General features: G+C 48.3%; 1 protein-coding gene across 1 annotated transcript in view; it reads left to right on the top strand.

Annotated features, from left to right (window-relative positions):
* The window catches only part of LOC141065367 (vomeronasal type-2 receptor 26-like), a 52,426-nt gene that overhangs the window by 14,796 nt on the left and 20,433 nt on the right, over nt 1-17,197 (top strand). Inside the window, exon 2 of the mRNA XM_073557810.1 lies at nt 117-408. Coding sequence (XP_073413911.1) covers nt 117-408 — 292 coding nt within the window. The remainder of the gene's footprint in view (nt 1-116; nt 409-17,197) is intronic.

Below are 17,197 nucleotides of genomic sequence, written 5' to 3'. Positions count from 1 at the left end.
CGTTCCAATCCTTACTTGACCAAAAATTGATCTGTGCTTAATTTCTGTGAAGTGTTGTGTGACATTGCTCCATGCATCACATCTATAGCTCACATCATCCTTTCTCCTCTCCACAGACCCGTGCCCCTGTATTATAGGTATCTTCTCACTTTCCGTTTTGCCATTGAGGAAATTAATCAAGATCAGACAGTTTTACCCAATGTCTCTCTGGGATATCACGTCTACGACTCGTGCGCTGATAACAAGAAAGCTGTGAAAAGTGTCCTACAGATTCTATCAGGACCCAGGATGACCATCCCAAATTACTCCTGCACCGGACCGAGGAACATAGCTGGTTTTATCGGAGATCAGGGCTCCTCAACTACAGTGTCCATGGCTCAGATCCTGGCATTGTACCGACACGCACAAGTAGGTGAAGTCCCTGTGTCCTCAGTCTCAATGGATGCCTCTTTAGGTTTCATGTAACGTGGCGCAGGGCGGTAGCTGTGGGCGAGATACTTGCCTTTCACGCTCAGGCTGTGTGCCCACGTAAGCGTTTTTTGCGCGTTTTTGAAGCGTTTGTCCTGGTCAAAACGCTTCAAAAACGCATACAAGAAACAAACTGTGTGCAAACTGTAAAGCGCTGCAGAATATGTCAGCGCTATATTAAAGTAAAGATTATTATTGTTATATTATTATTATCCCACTCATTTTAAATGAATTCCGCACTTTTTGTGCCCATTGATGTGTTTTTTACCTCTAAAAAAATCGCTTAGCGGTTAAAAACGCAGCATGCTCATTAATATTGCGGAAAAGTCCGCTTTTTTAGCTATTTCCTATGAGACAGAAGACGCGCGGAAAAAAACGCATCAAAAACGCGCGTTTTCTGGGAAGGAGTCTGGTTTTGAAGCAGAAATTTTCTGCTTACGTGGGCACATAGCCTCAGTGTGTTACATGAAGATGGGGGTCCTGGCTGGGTGTGTGGACTTTGTCTACAGGGGTACTACACCCTTACAGGCCACGTGATGTCGGTGATTTTGGATGGCCAGGGCCAGATGGTGAAAAGTTCAATGAGAGAGACCAATAGTTAATAATAAACAGTTTTTTACTGAACAGTAATTTGGTGGAAATTGTGCACAATATATAGCTCGCGCATAATTTCACAAACATCTCTTTCACAACTTGGAGTAGCTTCACACATGGTCTCTGTTAGGCGTCAGGTTCCTGCCACTGCACAGCAGGAATCCCGAGCCTTGCATTCGGCAGTCTCCCATTCCTCTCCGGCGGCAGAGGCTGCTCAGCAGACGCGTTGATCCAGGCGCTCTGCTCAGACCAGCTCTGTAGGTTTGGTTGCTGCTGCCACCTCTGGTCCAGCTATAGCAATGCATGCTGGTCAGCAGCGAGCTACTCCAGGGACTAAGTCCTCCTTTTGATCCACTGAGCATGCCCGTGGGACGATCTCTCGTTGGAGATTGGAGGTCACATGCTCAGGTCCTTCTCCAGCTCAGATTGGACCATCAGGAAGGTCCCGGAAGGACGCTGCTATAAAAGAGTCACATGGCCGCGCGGTCATGCGCTAGTATAGACTCTAATGTTCATGTGTGTATGATGATGGATGCATGTATCTGGTGACTGACTCATTCGAAACCCCTACCCTTGGTTGTGTCTGTGGTTAGAGTTGAGTTAGCGCCACTGGGTGGCTGTCCTCATGCCACTGTGCTCCAGCTACGCTGCACACACTAGCGTTTGATGGTGTTGCCCATTGCAGGGCACTATCGTACCATGTGTCCAGTTATAGCCACCGCCTGTGCGGCGCCGTGCGCAAGGTTAGCGCTTTCCTCCCTAGTCCGGGTGGTTAGTGGCGTTCGCTAGAGTGATGCTGTGCGCACATAGTGCACTTTATCTAGTTATTTTCCTCCTCCTGGCACCGCAGCTTCGGTGCCGAGCACTAATGTGTCTAGAGGGACTCTGACCCAATGTCTCAGGGTAGAGTCCTGTGACTATACACTAGCACTCACACTGCCGGGCTCTGAGAGCATAAACAGGCCACGGCATTTATATTTGGTGGCCGTGCAGCTCTGTGAGGTAACACAGTCCGCCTCGGTACACACAGGGTGGAGTTAACCCCATGTGTTCCTCTATTGTACCGCCATATAATGTCCGCCATTACCGAGCAGCAGTTACCATCTCTGCACGGTGGACCCTGGGCTGCGAACACACCTAAACCCCTTCTTTATTATTTGGTGTGTTCCGCCAGCCCGTAACATTATACTAGCGCCAGGGTCTGGCTAGTAATGGCGGATGAACAGCGACTGCTGCAGTACATCCAGCAGCTGCAGGGCGGGTTGGCGGCTCTCGAGCGTTCAGCAACAGCTGCGGATGTTACTGCGGTTGCTGTTCAGGCAGCCACGGAGGCTGTCTCCCGTGTGACCACTGCCATCCCTGACCCGACTTTGTCCCGTCTCCCGCTGCCTGAGAAGTTCTCGGGCGATAGTGCTTCTTGTAGGGGTTTCGTGAGCCAGTGCTCTATACAGCTGGAGCTGCTGGCAGCACGATTCCCCTCCGAATGGGCTAAGGTGGGATTTATTATTTCCCTCTTGTCGGGCAGGGCTTTGGAGTGGGCCACACCGCTGTGGGAGCGGGGTGATCATCTGGTGCAGAGTGCCTCGCAGTTCTTGGGCACTCTGAAGCAGGTCTTCCTGGGACCGCGAGTCATCCATGGCACTGCGCTTCGGCTGCTGGCATTGTCACAGGGCTCGTCCATGGTCAGCCACTTTGCCACCCAGTTCCGGACGCTGGCCTCGGAGTTAGAGTGGCCAGATAAGGTCCTCATACCAGCATTCTGGAGAGGTTTGGCTGACGATGTGAAGGACGCTCTGGCCACCAGGGAGATTCCCACTACACTGGAGAAGCTTATCACCGTCTCCACCCGTATAGACCTTCGCTTTGCCGAGCGAAGGTTGGAGCGGTCCCAGTGTAGGCAGAGGTTTAGGTTGGCACCCAGTTTTGCTAAACCTCTGGAACCTCCCGATCGGGCGTTCGAGCATCAGAGGGCTTCCCGTGAGGGATCCAGGCCCCAGTCTGCTCCTGTGATCTGTCATGGATGTCGGCAGTGCGGTCACCTTGCCAACCAGTGCCCACAGCGGCTGGGAAAACGCTTTCACCTTGTGGCCGTAGGAGGTGGCTCACTAGAATCCGCGGCGTTTTCCTTCAAGTTGTCCTTTAAGAGGACACTTGAGTTTGGTCATTCCACTCTGGCGGTGGAGGTTTGCGTGGATTCTGGAGCGGAGGGCAATTTTATGTCATCTGCCTTCGCTCAACGGCACACAATACCACTGGTTATGATGTCTAAGCCAGTCACCGTCAGAGTTGTGAACGGTGTGACTCTGCCCTCACAGATTACCCACCAAACCGCTCCACTGATACTCTCGGTGTCTCTATCTTATCAGGAGATGATATCCCTCCTCGTCATGCCCGAGGATATCGACCAGGTCCTTCTAGGGGTTCCCTGGTTGTGGTATCACTCTCCCCATATAGAGTGGTCCTCGGGGAGAATTCTTGGTTGGAGTAAGTCATGTTAGGGTAGATGTCTGAGGGAGTGCGTCCAGGTTGCCTCCATCGAGGTCCCCGCAGATCTTTCCTCGCTCCCCAAACACTATCGAGAGTATGCAGACGTGTTCTCCAAAAAGGCGGCAGAGACCCTTCCACCGCATCGCCCCTATGACTGTCCTATTGACCTCTTGCCGGGTGCTGAGCCTCCCCGGGGTCGAGTCTACCCCTTATCTCTCCCGGAGACAGAGGCCATGTCTCAATACATCAGGGAGAATCTGGCAAGAGGATTCATTAGGAAGTCAGTGTCACCAGCAGGGGCGGGATTCTTCTTCGTCCAGAAGAAGAATGGAGAACTGCGTCCCTGCATCGATTACAGGGGTCTTAACGCTATTACCGTTAAGAACAAGTATACTCTGCCCCTGATATCAGAATTGTTCGATAGACTACGGGGAGCGAAAGTGTTTACTTAACTTGATCTGCGTGAGTCTTACAACCTGATTCGCATCCGTGAGGGGAAGGAATGGAAGACAACCTTTAACACCAGGGGCGGGCACTATGAATACCTGGTGATGCCATTCGGGCTCTGTAATGCTCCTGCCATCTTCCAAGACTTTGTGAACGACATCTTCTGGGGTATGCTCACCTCCTCAGTGTTGTAGTCTATCTGGATGATATCCTCATCTACTCTCCAGATATTGACTCCCACCAGAGAGATGTTTGCAAAGTTTTCAACCTCCTACAGGCGAACTCCCTCTATGCCAAGTTGGAGAAGTGTGTTTGAGCAGGAGTCCTTGCCTTTCCTGGGCTATATCATATCTGCCCAGGGATTGGCCATGGATCCTGCCAAACTACAGGCGGTGATGGATTGGCAGGAGCCCCATTCGCTCAAAGCGGTGCAACGCTTTATGGGGTTCATAAATTATCGCCAATTCATTCCCCACTTCTCGACTTTGGTAGCCCCCTTGGTGGCCCTCACCAAGAAGGGTGCAAATCCCAAGATGTGGTCAGAACCTGTCTCCAAGGCCTTCTCCATTAAAACCCATTTCGGTAGCGCTCCCATTCTACATCGGGGCGATGTAGATAAACCCTTCATTCTGAAGGTGGATGCCACTTCCGTCGGTGCTGGAGCGGTCCTGTTCCAGAAGGACTTGCAAGGTCGGAAGCACCCATGCTTCTTCTTCTCCAAGACCTTAACACCGGTGGAGAGGAATTATTCCATCGGGGACAGGGAGTTGCTAGTGATGAAGTTGGCCTTCTCAGAGTGGAGACACCTCCTGGAGGGGGCTTGCCACTGGATAGCCCGCCAGGGCAGTGGGGTATTCTGTACCGGACCGGTATCTCAGAGGGAAGTGTCACAGTAGCGGTGACCCGGTCCATGGCCCTGGGCGTCCATGTAAAAGGGGTTAAGAGTGGCTGGTTAAAGTTTATAAGTGGATGATACGTGACGCCACCTGTGGTGCTGGGCAATGAAGGGGTTAAGCCGACGCTGCAGGCAGATCCTCTGGGACAGATGGTATAAGGCAGCAAGATGTAATATCTCCCCACAGGTAGAGCTGTAGTCCCAGGGCAGTGGTAATAGGTGTTGAGGAAGAGGGTGTAGTGTCTGGCATAGAGATGTAGCAGTGCTGGAGGGTTTGCAGGAAGAATGCAATGACACAACAGGGTGCAGTTTCCGTTACCGTCACTGTGCTTTGTAAGTGCAGTCCAGGGTCCAGATTACAGATGGAACAGAGGCTGGCCAGCTTGGAAGCAACTTAGGAATCTCTCTATGCAGATGGGTTGTGTAGTCTCCTTTCTAGCGCTTCCTGAGGTACTTGCAGTACTGTGTTACCCTGAAGTTCCACTTGCTTGTTCTCTTTTAGAACTCCCTCGTATGGCAGACAGCTGTAGCCTCCTTCTTCTGGCTCACATGTTGCTGTTGTGCCTTCGAGTCTTATGTGGGAACAAAGCATTTACAGCTTCCTATTCCTCGGGTTTCTGCTGCAGGAACATCAGTATCCATACAACCTTGGAGACCGGACTCCAGACCATGCGCTACAGCTAAAAGTGAGCCTGAACTCTGCTCAATCCTCCAGCTCGTCTCCTCATGTCCACACACGTTTCCCTCCTCACACAAACTAACTAATTTCCCCTTCCTGGCCTCCAGAGAGCAGCTCCTCCCCCAGTTTTGGTTCAGAGCTCCCTCTGCTGGCCTGGAGTGGGAACTGTGCTGTGTGTTGTATTTAACTGATAGAGAGACCCTTTTTTGCTTCCAAGCATGACATCACACTCCCTAGGAGGAAGGTAATGCCACTGTGGCAACCATACTCCTGGGGGCACCACACCACCCTTTCCAGGCGTTCACTGACCACAAGAACCTGGTGTATTTGCAGACGGCCCAGCGGCTAAATTCTCGCCAGGCCAGATGGTCCTTGTTCTTCTCCCGGTTCCAATTTACCCTCCATTTCCTATCCGGTGAGAAGAATGTCAGGGCCGATGCTCTCTCCCGCTCCGTGGTGTCATCGGAGGAGGAGCCTCGGCTTATCGTCCCGTCCGAGAGCCTGAGGACCGTGGCTCTGGTCGTGCTTGAGTCAGTACCTCCAGGCAAGACATTTGTCCCTGCTCACCTACGACTGGAGGTCCTCTCTTGGGCTCATTCGTCCAGGGTGGGTGGACATTTCAGGACAAAACGGACCTCTGACCTTCTGGCGAGAACGCACTGGTGGCCGCATATGGCCAGTGACGTCAGGGACTATTTTCAGGCGTGCATCTCTTGCGCCAAGAATAGGTCCTCTCAGCAGCGGCCCACTGGGCTACTTTACCCTCTGCCGGTAGCGGACAGGCCCTGGGAGATGGTAGGTATGGACTTTGTGGTGGGACTGCCCAAGTCCAGTGGCAGCACGGTCATTTGGGTTGTCACCGACCACTTCTCCAAGAGGGTGCACCTGGTACCTCTCTCCCGGTTACCTTCTGCACGGGACCTGGCAGCGTTGTTTATTAAGCATGTTTTCCGCCTGCACAGCATGCCGGATAAAATTGTCAGTGACCAGGGTCCTCAGTTTGCATCTCTGTTCTGGAGAGAGCTCTGTACCCTGCTCAGCATTGAGCTAAATCTCTCCTCGGCCTATCATCCCGAGAGGAACGGGCTGGTAGAGAGAGCCAACCAGACCCTGGTCACATATCTACGACATTTTGTCTCGGCCAGGCAGGATGACTGGGCATCCTTGCTATCATGGGTGGAGTTCAGTTTGAACAACGCTGTGGCCGACTCCACCGGTCAGACCCCATTCCTCCTAAATTACGGCCAGCATCCGCGCGTCCCTGTGCCCATGCCCGTGTCATCCACCGACTCTAGGGTGGCAGACTGGGCGGTGGAGGCACGTGACATTTGGGATCGCCCTCAGGATGCTATCCGGGCCTCCAAGGAGAGAATGAGGATCTCCGCTGACGCACACCGGCGCCCTGCTCCGACCTTTGCCCCTTGGACTTAGTATGGCTCTCCGCCCGAAACATCAGGCTGGAAAAGTAATTTTTTGTTTTGCTTTTTCTGCTGGCAGAATGTGGAAGTCTGAAATACCATAAACTAGAACAATATGGCTAAAAGTGGTGAAAGCATTTCTACTACAGGAATTGTTTCTGGTTCAAGGGGAAAAAAATGTGATGTGTAGAGTGATCCTTTCCATCTGTACAGCTTTGGAGCTCCAAATGGAGATAGTCTCCTAGGTTCCTCTGCGCAAATAGCATTTGTCAATATATTAGAGAGTATATAGCCAAAACCCAGATAGACACCAGATAGACAGGGCTCCACAACCTCGTAGTGTTAAGCCCCCATACACAATAGATTGATGATGGCTAAATGATGGCTATGCTGAACATTCGTCTGACAGCTAACTTTCCCGAGTCCTCCATACACAGGAACGGTTGTCAACCAAGCTCTATATAGAAGATCTCCGGCAGCAGATTATCTAATTGAGAACAAATGGATTGTCAGTCCAGATCTTCACCTCCTACAACATCATCTGTTGGGGAGAGTTGGGAGGTCCCAAGCACATTACTCAATGGATTCAACAGATATTAGTCTAATGTGTATGGGGCCTTTAGACAGCAGCTTCCGCTCCATTGGAGGAACTTGGAAGGGCTGAATTTTGTATAAGGGATATGATCATTCATGGCAGGCTACAACAGATATGAGCATCATTTCTGGTGTATGATTGAGAGCAGCTATATAAATAGTGGGGAGGATGGTGGTGTGGAGGCAATCAAGTGGTGTCTTCAGATATGGCCGGCATTACAAGCCAGTAGAGAGGAGAAAATCTGAAGACATTCTCATTTGACATATTTGCTTCAATTTGGTCAGGAACTTTTATTATTTGATGCAAATCAAATTTGTCCTGATTATAGGTAAAAAAAAAAAGAGGTTTATAATGCTCGGAGGTTTCCCTACCTCACAGTACAAAATACAGATGGGCTTGTGAATAAAATGTCATGCTCACCTCAATTGTAGCTGCCGATTTATCACAGTCCTGTGCTCACTCCCAAAGCTCTGCCTCAGGTCTTCTCTTCATACTTCGCTAGTGCCATCTAGGCCTCGACTCACATCATGATATCACAATGTCATGACAAAGGTCTGATCAGTGACATAAGTGCCAGAAAACAGTAAAATGAACAGAGCCAGATCTAAGGAAACAAGTGGTGGACCGGAGTGGAGCTGGGTGACAGGAACAGGTGATGAGCAATGGGTTTCTGAGTATTTAGTGCCTTCAAGATTTCAGGAGCAATGAGAACATTGGGAATAGTATTAGAATTTAGAACTACATTGTGGAATCCAGTACTCTGAGGAGATGACAATATACAATATTAGATACCTCCTCTGGTATCAGATCTGTGATTTACCAATTGGTGGAGATAAACAGATATGCCAAAACTTGAATTCATCAGATTGGCTCAAATTTGGCTTGGAAATTAGATTTGTCCTGAATTATCCTCAATTGGTGTTACAAAAAAAAACATTTATTAACCTTCAAGATCTCCTGACCCCAAAGCATTATATACAGATAAGCCAGGAAGGGGCTAAAAAGTAAAAGGAATGTCATACCTACCCTGTCACCTGTCTCTGCTGCAGCAGCTGCCTGCCTGTCCTCTACTGGCTTCATGCACCCACTCCACTCGTCTCCTCTTTACTCTGTGCTTCTGCAATTGCCGTCATGTCGTGGGGTTTACAACGTCATATCATCATAACATGTGACGAGGCATAACCGGGACCAGAAGTACTAGAAAAGTATGAAGAAGAGAAGTCTGGCTCTGGAGCGGAGCAGATGCCTGATGAAGCCAGTAGGGAGCAGGGACAGGTAAGAGGGGTGAGATGAATATATGAGTCCTGGCAAATGGTTTTACGCTAATCAAACTCCCAAAATTCATGAATCCAGAAAACTTGGGAAATTTTAAACTAATCTGATATGTTTAGAATTGACTTGTTCATCTTTACCAGTTATTGTAAGTAAAAGCTGCTCTTCTGCGTCTTCGGTTCTTGTAAGGAGTGGGGGTGACAGTGGAGGGCTCGATGAGTTAAATTATAGGTTGAATTCTCACATTAGACGATACAGTTATTATTGTATTTGTTCTGTGCAAATAAAATAGAGAAAATGATAAATTATGTGCAGAACTCCAAGTCTTCTCCATGATACACTCATACTATATTATCACCATATTTTGTAGATCAGCTATGGGGCGACCAGTTCTGTTCTGAATGACCGAAATCACTACCCGTCTTTTTATCGAACAATTGAAAGCTTCTGGAGCAGTTACATGATTCTGTCCAAGATGGTCAGGTTCCTCCAATGGACGTGGGTTGGGATTGTATTAACAGATGATGAGAGCGGTAATGAGGAGATTCAGGTCTTAACCCAATATCTGACCATGTATGGAGTCTGTGTGGCCTACACTATAAAAGTAAAATTCACAAACCTAATTGTTCTAGATGACATTGAAAGAAAAGATATGGAGGAGATCAGAAATTCGTTAGCCCAGGTTATAATTGTTTGTGGGACATATTCTACATATCTTGCAGATCGGTTGCAGGCAATAAAGGATGTTCTCCATGATAAGACTCTGGTCTTCAGTCCTTCATTTGCCGTGTTAAGATTTATTATGGAGCATCATGGAGAAACATTTAATGGGAGTTTGGCTCTTGAACCTTTTGCGCTGCCTCTTCCAGATATGAGAAGCTTCTACCAAAGTTTCCAGACCATAAGTCATCCAGAAGACATGTTACTGGCTCACATCTGGTTGGTAAATCTGCGCTGTTTAACGAGGCATTTTCAGTTTAATACTTACCATCAATTAATGTACAAGAAATCTCTGCACAATTGTACGGGGACAGAGCGAGTCACAGATTTTTATAGCTTTCAGAGCAGAGGACTATCTGACCGAGTGTATAAAGCTGTGTGGTTACTGGCTCAGGCCCTGAACGCGTCTATGGCCAGACGGTCTACTGAAAAGACTCCTCTTCCCCAAAGATACGCACAGGTATTTAAAGAACTTTGAATGTTTTGTTTTTGGTCTTTTTTGTATAATTTGTTAGCAGAATAGCTCAGTCCACAAATACATCAGTTATATATGGAAATGGGAACAACATTAAATCTCCACCCACGACGACAGAAGAAACTGTGTAAGGGAAAGCTGTTGGTAACGCTACCTGTGTGCAAGCAGTGCTAGTGCAGGATGGGGCAGGATAAAACATTATGGAGGATGCCCATAACAGTGAATAATCTAAGCTAGAAAATATGACTTTTATCGATATGTAAGTTAGGTCCACAAGTGCACTGGTGGGCATATCAGTGCACTTGCAGTCTATAGATCTTCATTTTTCAGTGCCAGCGCCATCTGCGTTTTTATCTGATGCTAGAGAGCAAAGGCTCCACAGGTACAGTTAATAAAGAATGAAGCCTTGGATAGACGACAACTTTCACGTTTGAGAATATGTCTTTAATTGCTGCAGAATTCAAATGGGAACAACATATAATGGAGAATTTCTAGCATCTATCATAGATAGGGAGAATGTGCCGATAATCTGCGTTGCTGGTGTGGCGCCCCTGAGGCTCGGTCGCCACAGAGGTATTGTACCTTCTCCTAAGGTGTGGTGCCCCACCATCCAGGTAAGGCCACACTCCAACACCTGCATCCCACACACAGGATAGTTCAGCGGGGACACCTAGCTGCTCCAGGCTGGGGGTAGCAGAGCACCCTTCGTGGAACCCTGCTTCGTAACACGAGATGTGCTGGGAGGTGGGTGGAGTTAGTATAAAAAGAAGGGGAAAGATAGAGTTGGAGGTCAGTTGAAGTCAGTGGAGTTGAGGGAAGACCGGGAGTGAGTCCCCCGAAGGGAAGCCACTCAGAGAGGAGTGGAAGATCCCTGGGAGAAGGGATGGAGGAAGGAGTGCTGCAGCTGACTCAGTGACCTGAGCCAGCTGACACGGGAAAGGAAGAAGAAGAGAGAGACTCAGAACTGTAATCTGCATTTCCATAAGAGAGAGAAGGACAAGTACGGAACGAAGTGGAGAGAGAACAGAGAGGAGGAGTGGGTTGGATAGGAACCCTGCCTATAGGTTCTCTGCGCAAGGCCGGGGCCCGGTCCCCGAGGTTGTATGGACACTTATGGTTCTGCAGCAGACACCGGTGGAGTAGTTGTCTGTACATGCACTACTCCCATCAAAGACTTGGGACACAACAGCAAAACGGATAGAGAGCCGGGATTCAGGAGAAGGGAGTCCCTGAAGTAGGCTACAGCTGTCTGTCATACAAGTGAGGTTCTAGGAACATCTGACAGGAGGAACTCCATGGAACCATGGTACTGGAGATCTTCACATTAAAAGGCGCAATAGAGGAGTCGTTCAGGAAAGGCACATGTGGAGGGGTGCTGGCGGGGAGAGCCCTATCTTGCCTGGAGGTTGGCTGGGCCTCTGTCAGGGAGGACACGGTACCGAAGCGGGCACCAGTGTACACTACGAACTGTGAGTAAAGCTTTGAAACTGCAAGCCCTGGTGTCCTCCATTAATTCCCGCGTCAGCACCGCTACACCTGGGTATTAACACCGACACCATCCGGTGCCCCTACTTCTCCATCACGCCTATACACTGCCCTTGGGCTACAGCTCCACCTGTGGGGAGCTATACCATCTTGGCTGCACCACACCATCAGTCCCAGTGGATCTGCAAGCAGCGTTGGCTTAACACCTTACTTGCCAAACACCACGGGTGGCGTCACGAACTTTACTATCCATATAAACTATACTATCAGCATCACCGCCATTGATATTGGGGCCCAGGGCCACGGACCAGGTCACTGCTGCTGTGACACATTCCCCTGACACCGGCCCGGTACCCCCGCTGCCCTGGGTGTGAGGGCGACCCACTGGTATCCCTTATAATAGATCCAAGTACAGGCAGAAAGTATTTGCAAGGTTTTTTTTTATTCAATCAACACCTTTTGAAATGCTACAAACTTCTTCATCAGGACAAGAAAACCATCTCGTAAAGGCCGAAGTTCTCCAGGACCTTAATCAGTAATCTGGATAAATATGGATGACTACCATGAGATCACTATCTAAAAGTCCAAACAAGAAACTTCTACCGCTTAGCTCAGAAATGTGGCTCAGCAGATCAGGAGCTCTGCCTCCATATGTAGAGGATGAGATCTGCACATTCTTCAGAAGGATAGTAAATGCTGAGGAAAATTCTGATTCAGATTAATAACTTTTCATTGGGAAATGCTCAAAGGGTCGTGTCATGTTCCTATCTTCAGGATGGCATCGCTCGTCGCTGCCGACTTCCAGGGGATAGACTGTTCGGGCGATATGGATGAGCTAATGGCCTGAACGGTGAGCTCTCAGATGCTACGAGTCGTGGGAGAATTGAGGGGTTCTGAGGATGCCCGATCCAGCAATGTCACCACGGTCGCCACCTTCAGAGCAGCAATTGCAAGTTGTGTAGTGAGCAGCTTGCCAGCATATGCTCCTTGCGATGAACTGAGCCCTTCAGAATTAAAAATCCACCATTCCTAAGGCTGGTTTCACATTTGCGTTTTTTAGCGCTGGAAAAAAACGCATACGTGCGCATGCGATTTTTCCCCTATATTTAACATGGGTGCGCATACCTGCGCACTTGTAAGCGCATGTATGCGATTTTCATGCGCTGCGTTTTTTTGGGGTGTGCGTTGGTATTTTCCAGACGCTGCATGTTGCATTTTTTGGCCCTTGAAAAAATCGCATGCGCACGTATGCGCACGTTTTGCGCTAAAAATGGCCATTATAGCCTATGGATGCGCATACGTGCGCACTGGCATGCGCAGGTATGCGCTTTTTTAGCGCAGCGTTTTTTGGGTGGTGTCCACTTTTTATCCTAGTTAGAATCTTCTAAAGTCCAAAAAAAAAAGGCTATATAAAGGAGGTGCCTGCCAAAACTCTGCCACTACTACACTAGACAGATTGAAGAGCAGACATTCAACCAAGAACCCATTATATCAGCGAAGAATGTGAGTATATTACATTATATGCCTGTCCTTTTAAATTATGTATGTACTAATGATTTTTATTATTTTTACATGCAGTATGTCTTCAGAATCGGAGTATTCCCCATCGCGGCAGGAATTGGCGCAAGCAGACCGTGAGGTGATTATTTTCGTGCATCTGGTAAGTATATCTGCTGCTTCTCCAAATCTCTTACGTTTTTTTCAACTTTCAGACATCGTCATCATCATCTGCGGACGGGAATAGTGAGGGCGAACAGCAGGAGCAGCGAAGCCAAGTCCCGGTGGTGATACGTAATGTAAGTATCAAATGATTTGTAATGTTTTTTTTTTTTTTTTATCTTCTATTTTTACTCTTTTTTTTTTTTCTTTTTTTGTAACTTTTTAGTCAATTTAAATTTGATTATTCTAATGAATGTGTTTTGTCTAGGTTCCACAACGGGATGAAGACGTCTACCTGGATAATGAGCAGCTCATCAGCCTGGTCCAGGAGCGTTCGCCGTTGTGGGACAGCCGTGACCGGCTGTACAAGGACAATGTGGTGACACGGCGGCTATGGAATGAGGTGGCCGCAGCGTTGATGGATGGCTGGGACAGCGCCACAGCATCCGCCAAAAAGGCGTTTAGTGAGTATTTCCCTGCTCTGTATTGTGCCGCAGTGACTGTTGTCCTTGACGGCACTGTTGGGTTTCGTGCTAGGCGTATTCTAGCAGGAAACCCAACAGTGTCATCGGGGTCTACAGTGACTGCTTTGAGTATTGTATTGCTACATTGTGCCGCAGTGACTGTTGTCCTTGACGGCACTGTTGGGTTTCGTGCTAGGCGTATTCTAGCAGGAAACCCAACAGTGTCATCGTGGTCTACAGTGACTGCTTTGAGTATTGTATTGCTACATTGTGCCGCAGTGACTGTTGTCCTTGACGGCACTGTTGGGTTTCGTGCTAGGCGTATTCTAGCAGGAAACCCAACAGTGTCATCGTGGTCTACAGTGACTGCTTTGAGTATTGTATTGCTACATTGTGCCGCAGTGACTGTTGTCCTTGACGGCACTGTTGGGTTTCGTGCTAGGCGTATTCTAGCAGGAAACCCAACAGTGTCATCGTGGTCTACAGTGACTGCTTTGAGTATTGTATTGCTACATTGTGCCGCAGTGACTGTTGTCCTTGACGGCACTGTTGGGTTTCGTGCTAGGCGTATTCTAGCAGGAAACCCAACAGTGTCATCGTGGTCTACAGTGACTGCTTTGAGTATTGTATTGCTACATTGTGCCGCAGTGACTGTTGTCCTTGACGGCACTGTTGGGTTTCGTGCTAGGTGTATTCTAGCAGGAAACCCAACAGTGTCATCGGGGTGTACAGTGACTGCTTTGAGTATTGTATTGCTAAATTGTGAAGCAGTGACTGTTGTACTTGACGGCACTGTTTTTTTTTATCAACAGTGGACAAAGTCCGAACACGTTGGCGTTCGATCAAGGACCGCTTCAACAGTGATGTTCGTGCTGAGGGCCAGGTTCGCAGTGGATCTGCGTCAAGGACCAGAACTAGATACCGTCACTATCACGCGTTGCAGTTCCTAAGACCGGTCCTTGCCACAAGATCGTAAGTATTATACATTTTGGGTTTTTATTTTTATTAATCTGTGTTTTTCTAATCCACAGCTGATGCTTCTTGTAAAGGCATGGTAGTAATGATTTTCCTTTCTTCCACAGCACCTGGAGCAGCACCCTGCAACCTGGCCCTGGAGCGGTCCTTCGTCGGACGTCCTCTGACCCGTCCCAGCCATCCGACAGCCAGGAAGCACCTTGCAGGTCCCACACACACACAGCTGGTGACCAGGAAGCTGGGCCATCAGGTGTTCCCCTGTCCCAGGTCTCTGCCACTGGTTATGCGGGCACTACCCGCCAGCGGCAGAGGGCCTTGGACAGGAATGTCTTGCCCGAGTTTATGCATTTGAGCGAGACATTTAATTCCAGCCTCAAGTCACTGTCCGACAGAGTTGAAAGCGGTTTTGCACTGATGGAACGTGGTTTTAACCACTTTGAACACCGCTTCAATTCTGTAGAACAGCGCCTTGACCGTCTGGAGGCCGACCTCAACAGACCAGCACACCATTTTTTTAGTAAGATTGAAAAGGGCATGGCGGAACACCTTAGTCCTGATCAACAGCTGAATGTGCTGCAGGCCTGCAACAATGCTTTCTTGCAGGCTATGCAGCATAATCGGTACGGTCAGCAGTCAGTGGTGTCCTTTCCACCTGTGCCACCATTGACTCGCTTCACCTCACTACCGACTTGTGCTGCATACCACTGCACGGACACCTCTCTTCAAAGGCTGGACACCCACCGTTACACCACCACAAGTCTGAGTGCAGCTGGTCACTTCACTGACACCACCATGGCAAGCGCTGCTCCTGTCTGGAGCACCACCGCCAATCCCATGCATGCGTGGAGCTCAGCCACCACTAGGCAAACATGGAACAGCCCTGCCGCTACAACAACATGTAGTAGCCCTGCCACCACCACTCTGCAAACCTGGGCCATCACTGCCGCCACCAGTCCTCCTGCAAGGACGAGCACTGACCAAGAAGAGCAGCATCAGCCACCTCAGCAGCAGCAGCCAACTCAGCAGCCGCCACCTCAGCAGCAGCAGCCACCTCAGCAGCAGCCGCCACCTCAGCAGCAGCAGCAACCACCTCAGCAGCAGCCGCCACCTCAGCAGCAGCAGCAACCACCTCAGCAGCAGCAACCACCTCAGCAGCAGCCGCCACCTCAGCAGCAGCCGCAACCTCTGCAGCAGCAGCCGCCACCTCAGCAGCAGCAGCCATACCAGCAGACGGGGGACCTACATTCCATATTTGCCCCTACATCAAGGCGAAATCAATCAAGGCGGGCATTGGGCCAAAGTCGGTCCAGGCACACAAGCCTACGGCGACATGCCATTACAACTAATGTAACTGAACAGATTTCCTCTCCTACAAGTGTTCCAAGTTTAATTCCCTTAACTGGACTACCTTCCCCCACAAGTTTTGTTGCCCCTTCCCCTCAAACACCGTCTTCAACTGCAAGTGTTGCATATTCCCTGCACACCCCCAAATTGAAACCATCTGCCCCCAAACGCCGTAAAAAATAATTTTTAAATTTTTTTTTTGTGATAAAAAATAAATTTACATTTGTGGTTCACCATTAATAAGTTTCATTAATGTTGTTTGCGCCGCTCACACACACTGATGGGTAAATACATGTTAAAAACCAAACCAAGGGCTAGTATAGTCATATGTGAAATAACATGGACTAGTATAGTCATTCAAAGGCCTAGTGTAATAACTCTAGTTTTACCAAATAGAATCTGGTTTCATGAAAAACAAATTGTTGAAACTTGTCTAAAAAATAAAGTTTCTTTCTAGTTTCACCACTTTGTTTTTGGTGAAACAAGATGCTAGTTGTTTAAAATGCTAGTTGTTAAAAATCGAGTTATTACAGTAGGCCTTGGTATGACTATACTAGGCCGTGGTATTTCACATATACTACTAGCCCCAAGGCCTAGTATACTCATATTTGAAATACCACGGCCTAGTATAGTCATTCCAAGGCCTAGTGTAATAACTCTAGTTTTACAAAATAGAATCTGGTTTCATGAAAAACAAACTGTTGAAACTTGTCTAAAAAATAAGTTTCTTTCTAGTTTCACCAGTTTGTTTTTGGTGAAACAAGATGCTAGTTTTTAAAAATCGAGTTATTACAGTAGGCCTTGGTATGACTATACTAGGCCGTGGTATTTCACATATACTACTAGCCCCAAGGCCTAGTATACTCATATTTGAAATACCACGGCCTAGTATAGTCATTCCAAGGCCTAGTGTAATAACTCTAGTTTTACAAAATAGAATCTGGTTTCATGAAAAACAAACTGTTGAAACTTGTCTAAAAAATAAGTTTCTTTCTAGTTTCACCAGTTTGTTTTTGGTGAAACAAGATGCTAGTTGTTAAAAATCGAGTTATTACAGTAGGCCTTGGTATGACTATACTAGGCCGTGGTATTTCACATATACTACTAGCCCCAAGGCCTAGTATACTCATATTTGAAATACCACGGCCTAGTATAGTCATTCCAAGGCCTAGTGTAATAACTCTAGTTTTACAAAATAGAATCTGGTTTCATGAAAAACA

This window comes from Dendrobates tinctorius, unplaced genomic scaffold, assembly GCF_039654945.1.
Source record: "Dendrobates tinctorius isolate UK_male_01 unplaced genomic scaffold, ASM3965494v1 ptg000251l, whole genome shotgun sequence".
Taxonomy (NCBI): domain Eukaryota; kingdom Metazoa; phylum Chordata; class Amphibia; order Anura; family Dendrobatidae; genus Dendrobates; species Dendrobates tinctorius.
This window is presented reverse-complemented; position numbering and strand designations above follow the sequence as displayed.